General features: G+C 37.6%; 2 protein-coding genes and 1 long non-coding RNA gene across 4 annotated transcripts in view; all 3 read right to left on the bottom strand.

Moving 5' to 3' along the window:
* LOC148973614 (uncharacterized) overlaps positions 1-10,829 on the bottom strand; it is a 543,652-nt gene that overhangs the window by 57,770 nt on the left and 475,053 nt on the right. The gene's annotated exons all lie outside the window — the stretch shown is intronic.
* Positions 1,298-4,564, bottom strand: mrps25 (mitochondrial ribosomal protein S25). Its single transcript, XM_039674543.2, has 4 exons — positions 4,329-4,564; positions 4,040-4,146; positions 3,878-3,965; positions 1,298-1,659 (listed from the first exon to the last, which is right to left on the bottom strand). Exons 1-4 carry the CDS (start codon positions 4,460-4,462, stop codon positions 1,467-1,469), a joined length of 522 nt encoding a protein of 173 aa, XP_039530477.2. The 5' UTR covers positions 4,463-4,564; the 3' UTR covers positions 1,298-1,466.
* nr2c2 (nuclear receptor subfamily 2, group C, member 2) overlaps positions 6,775-10,829 on the bottom strand; it is a 22,051-nt gene continuing 17,996 nt past the window's right edge. For both annotated transcript variants that reach the window (XM_039674801.2, XM_039674800.2), the window contains exon 15: positions 6,775-10,633. In XM_039674801.2, coding sequence (XP_039530735.2) covers positions 10,459-10,633 — 175 coding nt within the window. In that variant the 3' untranslated portion in view covers positions 6,775-10,458. The remainder of the gene's footprint in view (positions 10,634-10,829) is intronic.

Raw genomic sequence — 10,829 nt, forward strand, 5'->3', positions numbered from 1 at the left:
GTAAAGGATTATTAGGCACACCTGTTCACTTTCTCATTAATGCAGTTATCTAATCAACCAATCACATGGCAGTTGCTTCAATGCATTTAGGGGTGTGGTCCTGGTCAAGACAATCTCCTGAACTCCAAACTGAATGTCAGAATGGGAAAGAAATGGGATTTAAGTAGTTTTGAGCGTGGCATGGTTGTTGGTGTCTGAGTATTTCACAATCTGCTCAGTTACTGGGGTTTTCACACACAACCATTTCTAGGGTTTACAAAGAATGGAGTGAAAAGGGAAAAACATCCAGTATGGGTCAGTCCTGTGGGCCAAAACGCCTTGTTGATGCGAGAGGTCAGAGGAGAATGGGCCGACTGATTCAAGCTGATAGAAGAGCAACTTTGACTGAAATAACCACTCGTTACAACCGAGGTATCAGCAAAGCATTTGTGAAGAAGACACAACACACACAACCTTGAGGCGGATGGGCTACAACAGCAGAAGACCCCACCGGGTACCACTCATCTCCACTACAAATAGGAAAAAGAGGCGACAATCTGCAAGAGCTCACCAAAACTGGACAGTTGAAGACTGGAAAAATGTCGCCTGGTCTGATGAGTCTCGATTTCAGATGGTAGAGTCAGAATTTGGCGTAAACAGAATGAGAACATGGATCATCATGCCTTGTTCCCACTGTGCAGGCTGGTGGTGGTGGTGTAATGGTTTTCTTGGCACACTTTACCCCCTTAGTGCCAATTGGGCGTCGTTTAAACGCCACGGCCTACCTGAGCATTGTTTCTGACCATGTCCATCCCTTTATGGCCACCATGTCCCCATCCTCTGATGGCTACTTCCAGCAGGATAATGCACCATGTCTCAAAGCTGGAATCATGTCAAACTGGTTTCTTGAACATGTCAATGAGTTGACTGTACTAAAATGGCCGCCACAGTCACCAGATCTCAACCCAATAGAGCATCTTTGGGATGTGGTGGAACGGGAGCTTCATTCCACAAATCTCCATCAACTGCAAGATGCTATCCTATCAATATGGGCCGACATCTCTAAAGAATGCTTTCAGCACCTTGTTGGATCAATGCCACGGAGAATTAAGGCAGTTCTGAAGGCACAGTATTAGTATGGTGTTCCTAATAATCCTTTAGGCGAGTGTATATATATTTTTAGACTACATATTTTTATTTCGATTTTAACTTCTAAAATCATCGCTTGCCGTCTTTAACGATGTGTGTGATGTCATTGAAAAGGCAGAACTAGCAACTGACTTCCAGAGACCAGCGTAAACAAACTACAGCTAGAAAATGTGGTCAGAAAGTATTTATTTTAACATGTTTATAAATCAAGTCTGCTTTTCATAGTCCATCACAATCCGTTTCCCTAACGGGTTAAACTTACAAAATCACATTCACTCACCACAAACATATTAGTTTAATTAAGATTTTCCTTCTTGCGTTTGCCACTGTAACGGTTTTTAGTTGTCGGATGTCGCAGCCAGTTTGGCCCTGTATTTGCCAGTCATCTCTTTGGGAAGCGGGACAAGACCGGGATGAGGAACTTGACCGTCCACTTCACTCATACACTCCCGCAGGAAATATTTCTTGGGCCCGAAGTTAGCGGGGTTTGACAACTCCATCTTAGCCAGAGCTTCAGCTTCGAGAACTTGACTGTGGAAGACAGACAGCGGGTGAGCAGAGCACAGGCACATTATATCTCACTAGATCAGGAGATTTTGTGGTCAATGTGATCAGGGGTGTGTTTCCCAAAAGCATCGTTAGCCAATAGGGCTGGGTAATAAATAACGATTTCTCGATATTAATCGATTCCATTTTTACGAACCGATATCGATTCTTAAATCTCAAGAATCGATTAGTCATCCTGTTTCATTTGAATGAATGGGACGGTGTCTCGCGGCTGCGCGCATCTAAAAAACGCAATAATCTTTGTCCTTTGTTACTATTGATATGAAACAAAGTCTCAATTTTTAAATTACGTCCATTTTCTTTAGAAATTCAAAAACATAAATAGCGTTTTGGCGCTGTGGCGTGAGATCAAGAGAAGCAGCAGCGCTGATCTCTCTTCCGGCTTAATAATACCAGTCACAGCGCCAAATAAACATGAATGAGCATCTGAAAGTGTGTTAAAGATAGAGTACAACTTATCCAAATCCGGATCACGTCACATTGATTCAGTCAATCAGCGTTTCAACCGTGGAAAGACGTCAGTTAAACAGCTTGTAATCAATGTATCGTCATATTTACTTCAGAAAACCCACATGAACTCGTTAGTCAGCTAGAAAAAATAACTCTAGAGAGGAGCATTGTGCTAAATATATACACCATATTACATATGCATTATAATCTTAATGTTCTTCAATATTTAATGCATATTTGAATAAATCTGGCAAGTTTTTATGACAGCCACCATTTAAATGTTTATATTTCATATAATCTTCTTATTATAAAAATAAATAAAAGTGTAATTTAAGTGTTTGTATAGCTACAAAACAGTTCATTATTACCTTCATATTAGGCTAATGAAGCCTATAGGCCACAACTAGACTCCCATAGTTTACAGCATTAGTTCAGAGATTTGATTTCCTTGAGGAAATTTGCCATTTATTGTAACTGATATCCAAAATAATCGATATTGAATCGAATCGCAAGCTTGTGAATCGAAATTGAATCGAATTGTGAAATTTGTCTCAACACCCAGCCCTATTAGCCAACTATGTTCACAAGTTCTGTCGTTATCATCAGTTCAACGAGTCTGTGTTTCCCGAAACTGTCGTTACAACGAACATTCGCAAACAGCGTTGCAGAGGTGCGTGTGTGAGCGACAGATCTCGACCTGCGGTTAGAAGCAGTTTCTAGATTGCATGACATGTGGACTCAATAAATCCTGATCTTGAGCAAAATAAGCAAGCTGACATTCAGTGCAACTTCGAATACATACAAATGTCGTTTATGCATTTTAGTTTATCTCTAGTGTGAGATTTAATCTAGAAATACAGCAAAATAATCAAGAAAATGCATCCAAGTTATTTGACATAGGCATATTTTAACTTTTTTTTAAGTACTTTGGTAACACTTTACAATACGGGTGCACTAATATGCATTAATTCATGCTTAACTAATGCACAGATAATCATGAGTTCATGTATAACTAATGAAGAACTAAACCATTAATTAATGATTACTGCATCAGCAACTAATAAAGAGTCTATATGATTAATAGATTAAGTAATACATGAATTGCTATTAATTCAATGTGTCATTGTGTATTAATTCCTTAATAACATATTTTAATAACTAACAGTGTGAATTAATGTGTAATTACCACAATTAGTCAAAGCTATGCACTTCAACTTCCAGTTGTCTGCTTTAATTAATCACTAGCTAATGATTTGCAAAGGTATCATTATGTTATGACTTTACTTGTTGGGGCACGTCATTATTAACTAGTCATTTAGTAATTTGCACATGAATTTGCACTAACAATGAAGTAATTGATCATGTATTAATGCATATTAGTGTACCTGTCATATTATCTGTGAAAAAATGAGTTATTATGGAATTAATCCACAATTACATATTTAATTAATAACAATTAATGTATGAAATAATACATTAACCTTACAGACTCTTAATTAGTTCCTAATGTGGTAATCATTAATGAATAGCTTAGATAATCATTAGTTACACATTAATTCAGTATTATCTGTGCATTAGTTGAGCATGAATTAATGCTTATTAGTGCACCCGTATTGTAAAGTGTTACCGTTACTTTCCCTGGTATTTAGTGAAACACACCTAATGTGAAGTCAAGTGTGACGCGAGTTTGATCTCATGGGGACTTTACAGCCCATCATGCTCTGCTACTTACTCCGACTTGCCAAGGATCTTCTTCACATGGTGTGTGATATCTTGATGATGCTTTCCCTCCACATCCACCAGCACTTGCTCTCCATCATCTGAACACAGAGGCAGGAGTTATTAGAGGATCAAGCCGATCTGAGAACAGCCTGAGAGACAGTGAAACACTCACCGAGGTAAAACCGCAGGAAAGGGGACGGCGTCATGTTCTTAAACATCATTATCTGAACCCAGGGGTTTCTGTACTGGATTTGAGGAATGTTGAAGAACACAAACTTCCTGTCAAATACATACAAATTATCCTTCACACACACACGAGTGACTTTGAAACATCATGTTTTTAACCTTCAATTCTCATATATTTAATCTTCTTCTGCCATTACACAACACAAAGTGTAGTATTTTATCCGACATATTGACTTTGAACACAATTAACAGATAAAGTCAGCTGTTGTTCTGACCTTGCGCCTTCACTCAGGTCTCCGTGCGTGTTGTAATTGACGGTCATAATCTGCACCGATTTTTTAAACACAATTTCTCCTTTCTGCAGATACTCCAGCGTCCTCCGGATGGGGAATCTTCCCTTCATCGGCATGATTATCAGATTTATTTGAGTAACACCGATGATCCACAGACGTGATACCAACACATCGGCTCATGCTGCTCCAGCCTCGCGCCTGCTGATGACGTCAGACACACGCGCCGCCTAGAGGACTGGAGGAGCGAACAATCACGCGGATCTTTACAGACTAAATGAAACCATTCACAAGCAATTACATTATTAAATACGTCATGATTTTTTGCGATAAACAAAATAGTATTGAGGATAAATTATTTAATGCGTGAAATTCACCTTGAAATAAAGTGCAGCAGAGACAGCACAAACTAATTTAATACAATCATACATGAAATAACTATGGCAGCTTGTTTCCGCACTGAGTAATGATAAAAATAATGATAATTGCCACTTTTTATCTTTTGCCGAACTCTTTCTTCTCCCTTTTCCCAACACATATGTAAAGATGTATGTAAAACCTAACATTAAGACCTCTAGCGTTATATTTTGCCAATGTGCTAAAATTGAAACCATGATATTTCACAAGATGTAAACAACACTGGCCCAGAAGCACTTCCTGTTTCAGTTTGTAACTGTTTTCTTTATTTCACATGTAAAAAAAACATCTTAAAGATGTTTGTTTAACTTTTTGATTCAGTTTTAAATGTTCTGTTGGTTGTATTTTATCCCAGCTTTTATGTAGTGTTAAAAAACTGAAACAGGAAGTGCTTTTGGACCAGTGTTGTTTACATCTTGTGAAATGGTCTATAATAACTGACATTAGAATAGCATCCAGTTTGTGCTGCGTAATTACTTTGCTCAAGCGATCATCATGGTCTGGTGTTTTCTCCTAAATAAAAGCCCAAAGGGTTTATTTCTTGCAAGTGAAGAAATTAGGACAAAAGTATTTTAATTTTTCTATATTATAGTGTAATGCAGGTTAAAATATACTTTTGAAATACTCATTTACATAGTAGGCCTACATTTATAGGCTATAAATGGATTTTACAGTACAGGAATAATTATAAATCATTATTACATTATTATAATAAATGTTTGGCATCCTAAAACACCATTGATAATGTAATGTAGACTGAGGCTCTCATAACTAAAAAGATGTTTGAGCCCTATTTATTCTGCTCTAAAAGGGCAAAGTTGCAGTAACACATTTGGTCAAAAATGAGTTAAGACTTGTAATGGGCTTTATGACATGTGTTCTGTCTTGTGAAAAAATATCTGGGTTAAATTATGTCCCGTTTCGGAGATGCATTACCACATAATCTATCTCATGTTTGACTGGCTGGCATAAAAACTTTTTCTCCGTTTCTTTGTTTGCGTAGTTACTGCACTTTGCCTTTGTAGGGCAGTATTGTCCCGGTACAAATTAATACTTTTTCTTTGTTCAACGAGCAGTTCATGGGTTGAAGCTCTTAATTGTGATCTCTCAGATTGAGATTGATGCATTTAACCTTAAAATGTCCAACATTTTCTTACGGGGGAGCATGCCCCCCGAACCCCCCTAGAGGCACAGAGTCCCCCCAACATAGTTTCAGAAATTACTATGGGAAAGAACGACCATTTATTAACTTTAGTACAACAAAGTTCCTTTTAAATCAATAAAACTGTAAATGCTATCGGCTATTAAAATCGTTCCGGCGACGAGGGCCGGTGGTCTACGAAAGTTGAAAATGCTGTGGAAACAAAGACACCTACATCTTGGATGCCTTTGAGGTAAGATAAAACATATCAGAAATTAATTTCAAAGTGAACTATCCCTTCTAGTCAGGTTTGAGAATGTAATAGGCCTCTGAAGACTTTAATTAGCTGCTTCAGGTGTGTTTTATAGCTGTCTCTATAACTCTGATCAAACCATTTGAAAGATTATCCAGAGAAATGTGATACAACTGAGATCAATTTTCAAATGTCATAGCAAAGGGTCTGACTCTTTTAAAGTCCCCCTTGTAGTGTCCATTAAAACTCATCTTTGATCACCAGCATGACATATTTAAAAAAAAAAATTCTCTTTGAATAAAAATCCATGCCTTGAAATATCTTCTGACCGTAACTCGACACCCTCGCCTCATTTAGTATACGCGGTTCAACGAATATGCAAATGAGCCCCGCCTCCACACACTCACTCAGAGATCCACTGGTTGACGATCACACGTTGATCTGATTGGTTACAAGGTGGTTCGTGACGTCAGAAACACCAAAGCGTGTTTTTGAGACTGTCTTTGGTTCACTGCAGTTTTAAGGAGGAAATACTCAGTCCACTTATGAATTTACACATTGTGTGTGTTAAAGCGTATTAAAAACACCACATACACACATAAAGAACATTAAAAGCTGGATTTACACCAGAGGGGGACTTTATAAAAACAGCAAAGTTATCACAAATCTGGGTTTTAGCTGTCACTTGTTACGAGGGATGAATTAAAAACATTTAAGGTTGCAGCATGGCAAAATGTAAGAAATTAAAATAAAAACGTCTTCATTCTTTCTAAATGCACTGTAAATATCATCCCCCCCTTCAAGCAACAACATTTAAACTCCACATCTGTATAGAATTTAATAAAATTCATGAGCTAGTTCATGCACAGCTTGAAACGGACAGATGAAAACAGAGAATTACAACATGGCATTATTTACAACACCTAAAAACCAGTCACTGATGGTTAAACCTTTAGGCATCTTAACATACATACACAGTTTTGTTTAAAACAATAGTCTGCCAGTGCTAAACGCATATAAAAAAACGGGTCATGCTTATCAAACAATAAATATTTTTATCTTGTGGACATAATCAGTGAGACCAAGTAACGATGATATGAGAAACAGGCTCCTGTTATAGAGGTCAGAACTGAGAAATTGCTATAAAGATTCATTTTGACATTACTAATGATTAAAGTTGATATCAATGTTTGTATTCTCATTTACAAAGTGAACACTCTCTATTATAATTATATACCTGTCAATGGACATCAGAAGGTCAAAGTATACTTCATTTTTTATGCGAACGCGAACGTGCAGAGCCACGAATTTCATCATTAGGGGTTTCATTTATATGTGTTATTAATAAATATATATGGATAAGTTGTGGTTTATTAAACAATCTTGACGGGAGAATGTGCGTCTGTAAGTGAACTCTGATCACGTTTGAGACGTTTGGCGACACCGATGGAGATCTGAGGAACTGATGAAGGAAAACATCTGTAATATTCATCATAAATACAGTGCATGTTCACAATAACAGCGTAAATAAATAAAAGAAGGATTTAAACTGTTTTACATCTGATACACATATTTAGATTAAATATCCCAGCCTCATTAATGGAGTTGAGCTCTTAAATTACGTGATATCATTACCGAGAAGTTAATTATATTCTAATAAATATAAATATTTGGAGTGGATGTGATGCTTTTGAACACTTTTCCTGTGGCATGCCGTGTTTTAACTACACAAATAATGATCAGTAAAGGCCTATCTGTTTCCATTTAAAATATAAAGCAATTAAAAATACTATTTGGCCAGTGGAACATGTATGAATTTAAGAAATGTATTTTATACTATTTCATTTATTTATTCAAAAACACGGCAAATATCGGCTACTAAATGATTTTTAGCAACGTAAAGTGACGCACATCCATATCTCTTATTTACCTAATGTCTTGTACCGTTAAACATGACGAATATGCATATGCAAATAAGGATATGCATAGTAAAACAAGACTTAATCTTCCTGAGACTGGGATTATAAAGGGAATTTTTCATAGGTTTTGGCGTACGTGTGGTTTTATACATCTGAATATTTTTAGCCGTACGCCATTTTTGGCGACAATAGAGGCACACATTGACGAGAGATTGTGCCAAGTCCTTATATGTACATGAAATAACACAAAGATATTTACATGGGTTGTAACTCGAGGTGAGAGATTGCGTACGCGTAAAAAACGAAGTATACTTTCTGCTTTATTCAACAGCAATCACTTTATAGTAGGGATGCACCGATATGAAAATTTTGGCCGATACCGATAATTCTTTATATTTGAAAGCCGATAACCGATATATCGGCCGATAAACTTAAATCCAAATTTTTATCTAATTTTGAGAGCCTGATTACAAAAACAAAAGTCTCACAATTAAATCCATGTCCCAAGCGCACAATTATAACGATGTTCTCATTATAGTGTTGTATAACCGATATGACAGATTTGCGCGGCACATGTCGTACCGAACCATATTTTCATTTTTTTTAAAGAGATTTCAATAATATTTCAAGAAAATCAAAAACATAAACAGTGCTCAACAAGTGTCTCAGCTGAAGGGAATAATACATTATTTATCGGCTTTAATATATCGGCCACATTTTCTTACCAGGCCGATAACGATAACATTAAAAACTAGAATGTACATTTCCAGAAGAAAATGTGAAGTGGTGCTTGCAGTGGCAAAACTCACCACCCGGTTGCTAGGGTGTTCTGGGTGGTTGCTAGGGTGTTGCTATGCGGTTGCTAGGGTATTCTGGGTGTTTGCAAGGGTGTTGGTAGGTGGTTGCTAGGGTGTTCGCTAGGAGGTTGCTAGGATTTTCTGGGTGGTTGCTAGGGTGTTGCTAGGCGGTTGCTAGGGTGTTCTGGGTGGTTGCTAGGGTGTTGCTATGCGGTTGCTAGGGTATTCTGGGTGGTTGCAAGGGTGTTGGTAGGTGGTTGCTAGGGTGTTCGCTAGGTGGTTGCTAGGATTTTCTGGGTGGTTGCTAGGGTGTTGCTAGGCGGTTGCTAGGGTGTTCTGGGTGGTTGCTAGGCGGTTGCTAGGGTGTTCTGGGTGGTTGCTAGTGTGTTGCTAGGTGGTTGCTAGGGTGTTTTGGGTGATTGTTATGGTGTTTCTAGGTGGTTGCCTAGAAATGAACTTATATCGGCCGATACCGATATGCTGGCCGATATATCGTGCATCCCTACTTTATAGTAATGTTTTTTGTACTTGATTGACCTCAAACGTGTTCAGAGTTCAGCCCAAAATGGTCTTGCTGCATAAGCAAAGCATGCATAGGCAAAACCAGCAGTTTAGCAAGTTAGGATTTCAAATACACAAAGCACATTTTGGGCAGATCACAAGAATATGGAGTTAATGGTTAAATATATACTGACCACAGTTACAGTGGGAGTGTGTGGTTTATCATAAAAAACAATGTGGCTAACCAATCTGGAAGTTCAAGTACATTTACTTTTTCTTTCTTAAACCCAAAATGAATATAGCCTAGGTGAATATAGTTCTGTTTCAGAAAAAAATCCTGTTAAATAAGTGCATTTTAATCGCTTTAAACCGCTTTAAGATCTGCAAATTAAAGCATGTTAGTAATCTAATTGCATTAAACCATCATGGTTGTGCATATATTACACCCGAAAGGAAGCAGCGGTCGAATGCTATAAAGATGTGCCATTTAATAACACAGATGATTTCTGAAATCATCTACATTTGTATGGACTTTAGAGTTGGACTCAGTGAAATAATAAATAAAGGATATCGAGGAGAAGCTGATTGTCATGACGGCAGTACAGAGCAATAATGAGCGGTGGGAAACACAATATTCCCATTCATATTAATAACTGCATTATGATAACTGTAAAATGTGACCTAGATTCAGGGATCCAGAGAAGCGTCTTGATATCGACGGTTACATTCAATCGAGGATCGCGTCTTCCATGGGAAAGGATCGTTCAACAGTCCATTGCTGTAGATATTATTTTCATAAGTCATAAAAAAAAAAAAATATCTTGGATTGTATCCATTGGAATCATCATGAAGTGCTCAACTGTTTGTTTTTTTAAATTATGCTTTAAAAAAAGAAAGGCATTTGTTTAATTTTTGAGGCAAACGTCCAGTCCCAGAATGCACCTTTCTGTAAACTACAACACAACATTTGTAGGGTCACACACACTGAAAGGCTTTCACTGTCGCAGCTCCTCTTGAGGTAGAGCTTGTTGGTCGGTTCAGTATGATGTGATATATATGTGAGGGATGATGGGAGTTGTGTGTGAGATCACACAGCGAGGCCTGTCGATTGGCTGTTGTAGTCCGCAGTGTCCATTTTAAGGATATATGGGATGATACTGTCGATCGGTACGTTGCCAATAAGGCCTGTAAAAAACAGCTCCTCCGTTATATTGGAACTCATCGACCGCAACGCTGGCAAACGCAACAGGATTCGGGCCAACCTGCCACACCAATCAGCAGTTAATGAACAGGTAACACACACCTGAGGCTAACAAAACACAGATATTCATCCCGATACATCTCAAAATTAACTCTCTTTTTTGCCAAAGACAGAAAATATAAGTCATTTTTTAAAGATAAGTAAAATGACTTTAGAAATGAAATGTTGTTTCCTAAAAAAAATCTAAATTAAGCACA

Source organism: Pimephales promelas, chromosome 14, assembly GCF_988280905.1.
Source record: "Pimephales promelas chromosome 14, fPimPro1.hap1.1, whole genome shotgun sequence".
Classification (NCBI taxonomy): domain Eukaryota; kingdom Metazoa; phylum Chordata; class Actinopteri; order Cypriniformes; family Leuciscidae; genus Pimephales; species Pimephales promelas.

Bases quoted from the DNA above. Each gene is read 5' to 3' on its own strand.
- mrps25 (XM_039674543.2), bottom strand. From the start codon at position 4,462: ATGCCGATGAAGGGAAGATTCCCCATCCGGAGGACGCTGGAGTATCTG. The intron at 4,147-4,328 runs GTCAGAACAACA...TGTATTTGACAG, and splicing joins GACCTGAGTGAAGGCGCAAG to GAAGTTTGTGTTCTTCAACA. The intron at 1,660-3,877 runs GTAAGTAGCAGA...TGTCTTCCACAG, and splicing joins AAGATCCTTGGCAAGTCGGA to TCAAGTTCTCGAAGCTGAAG.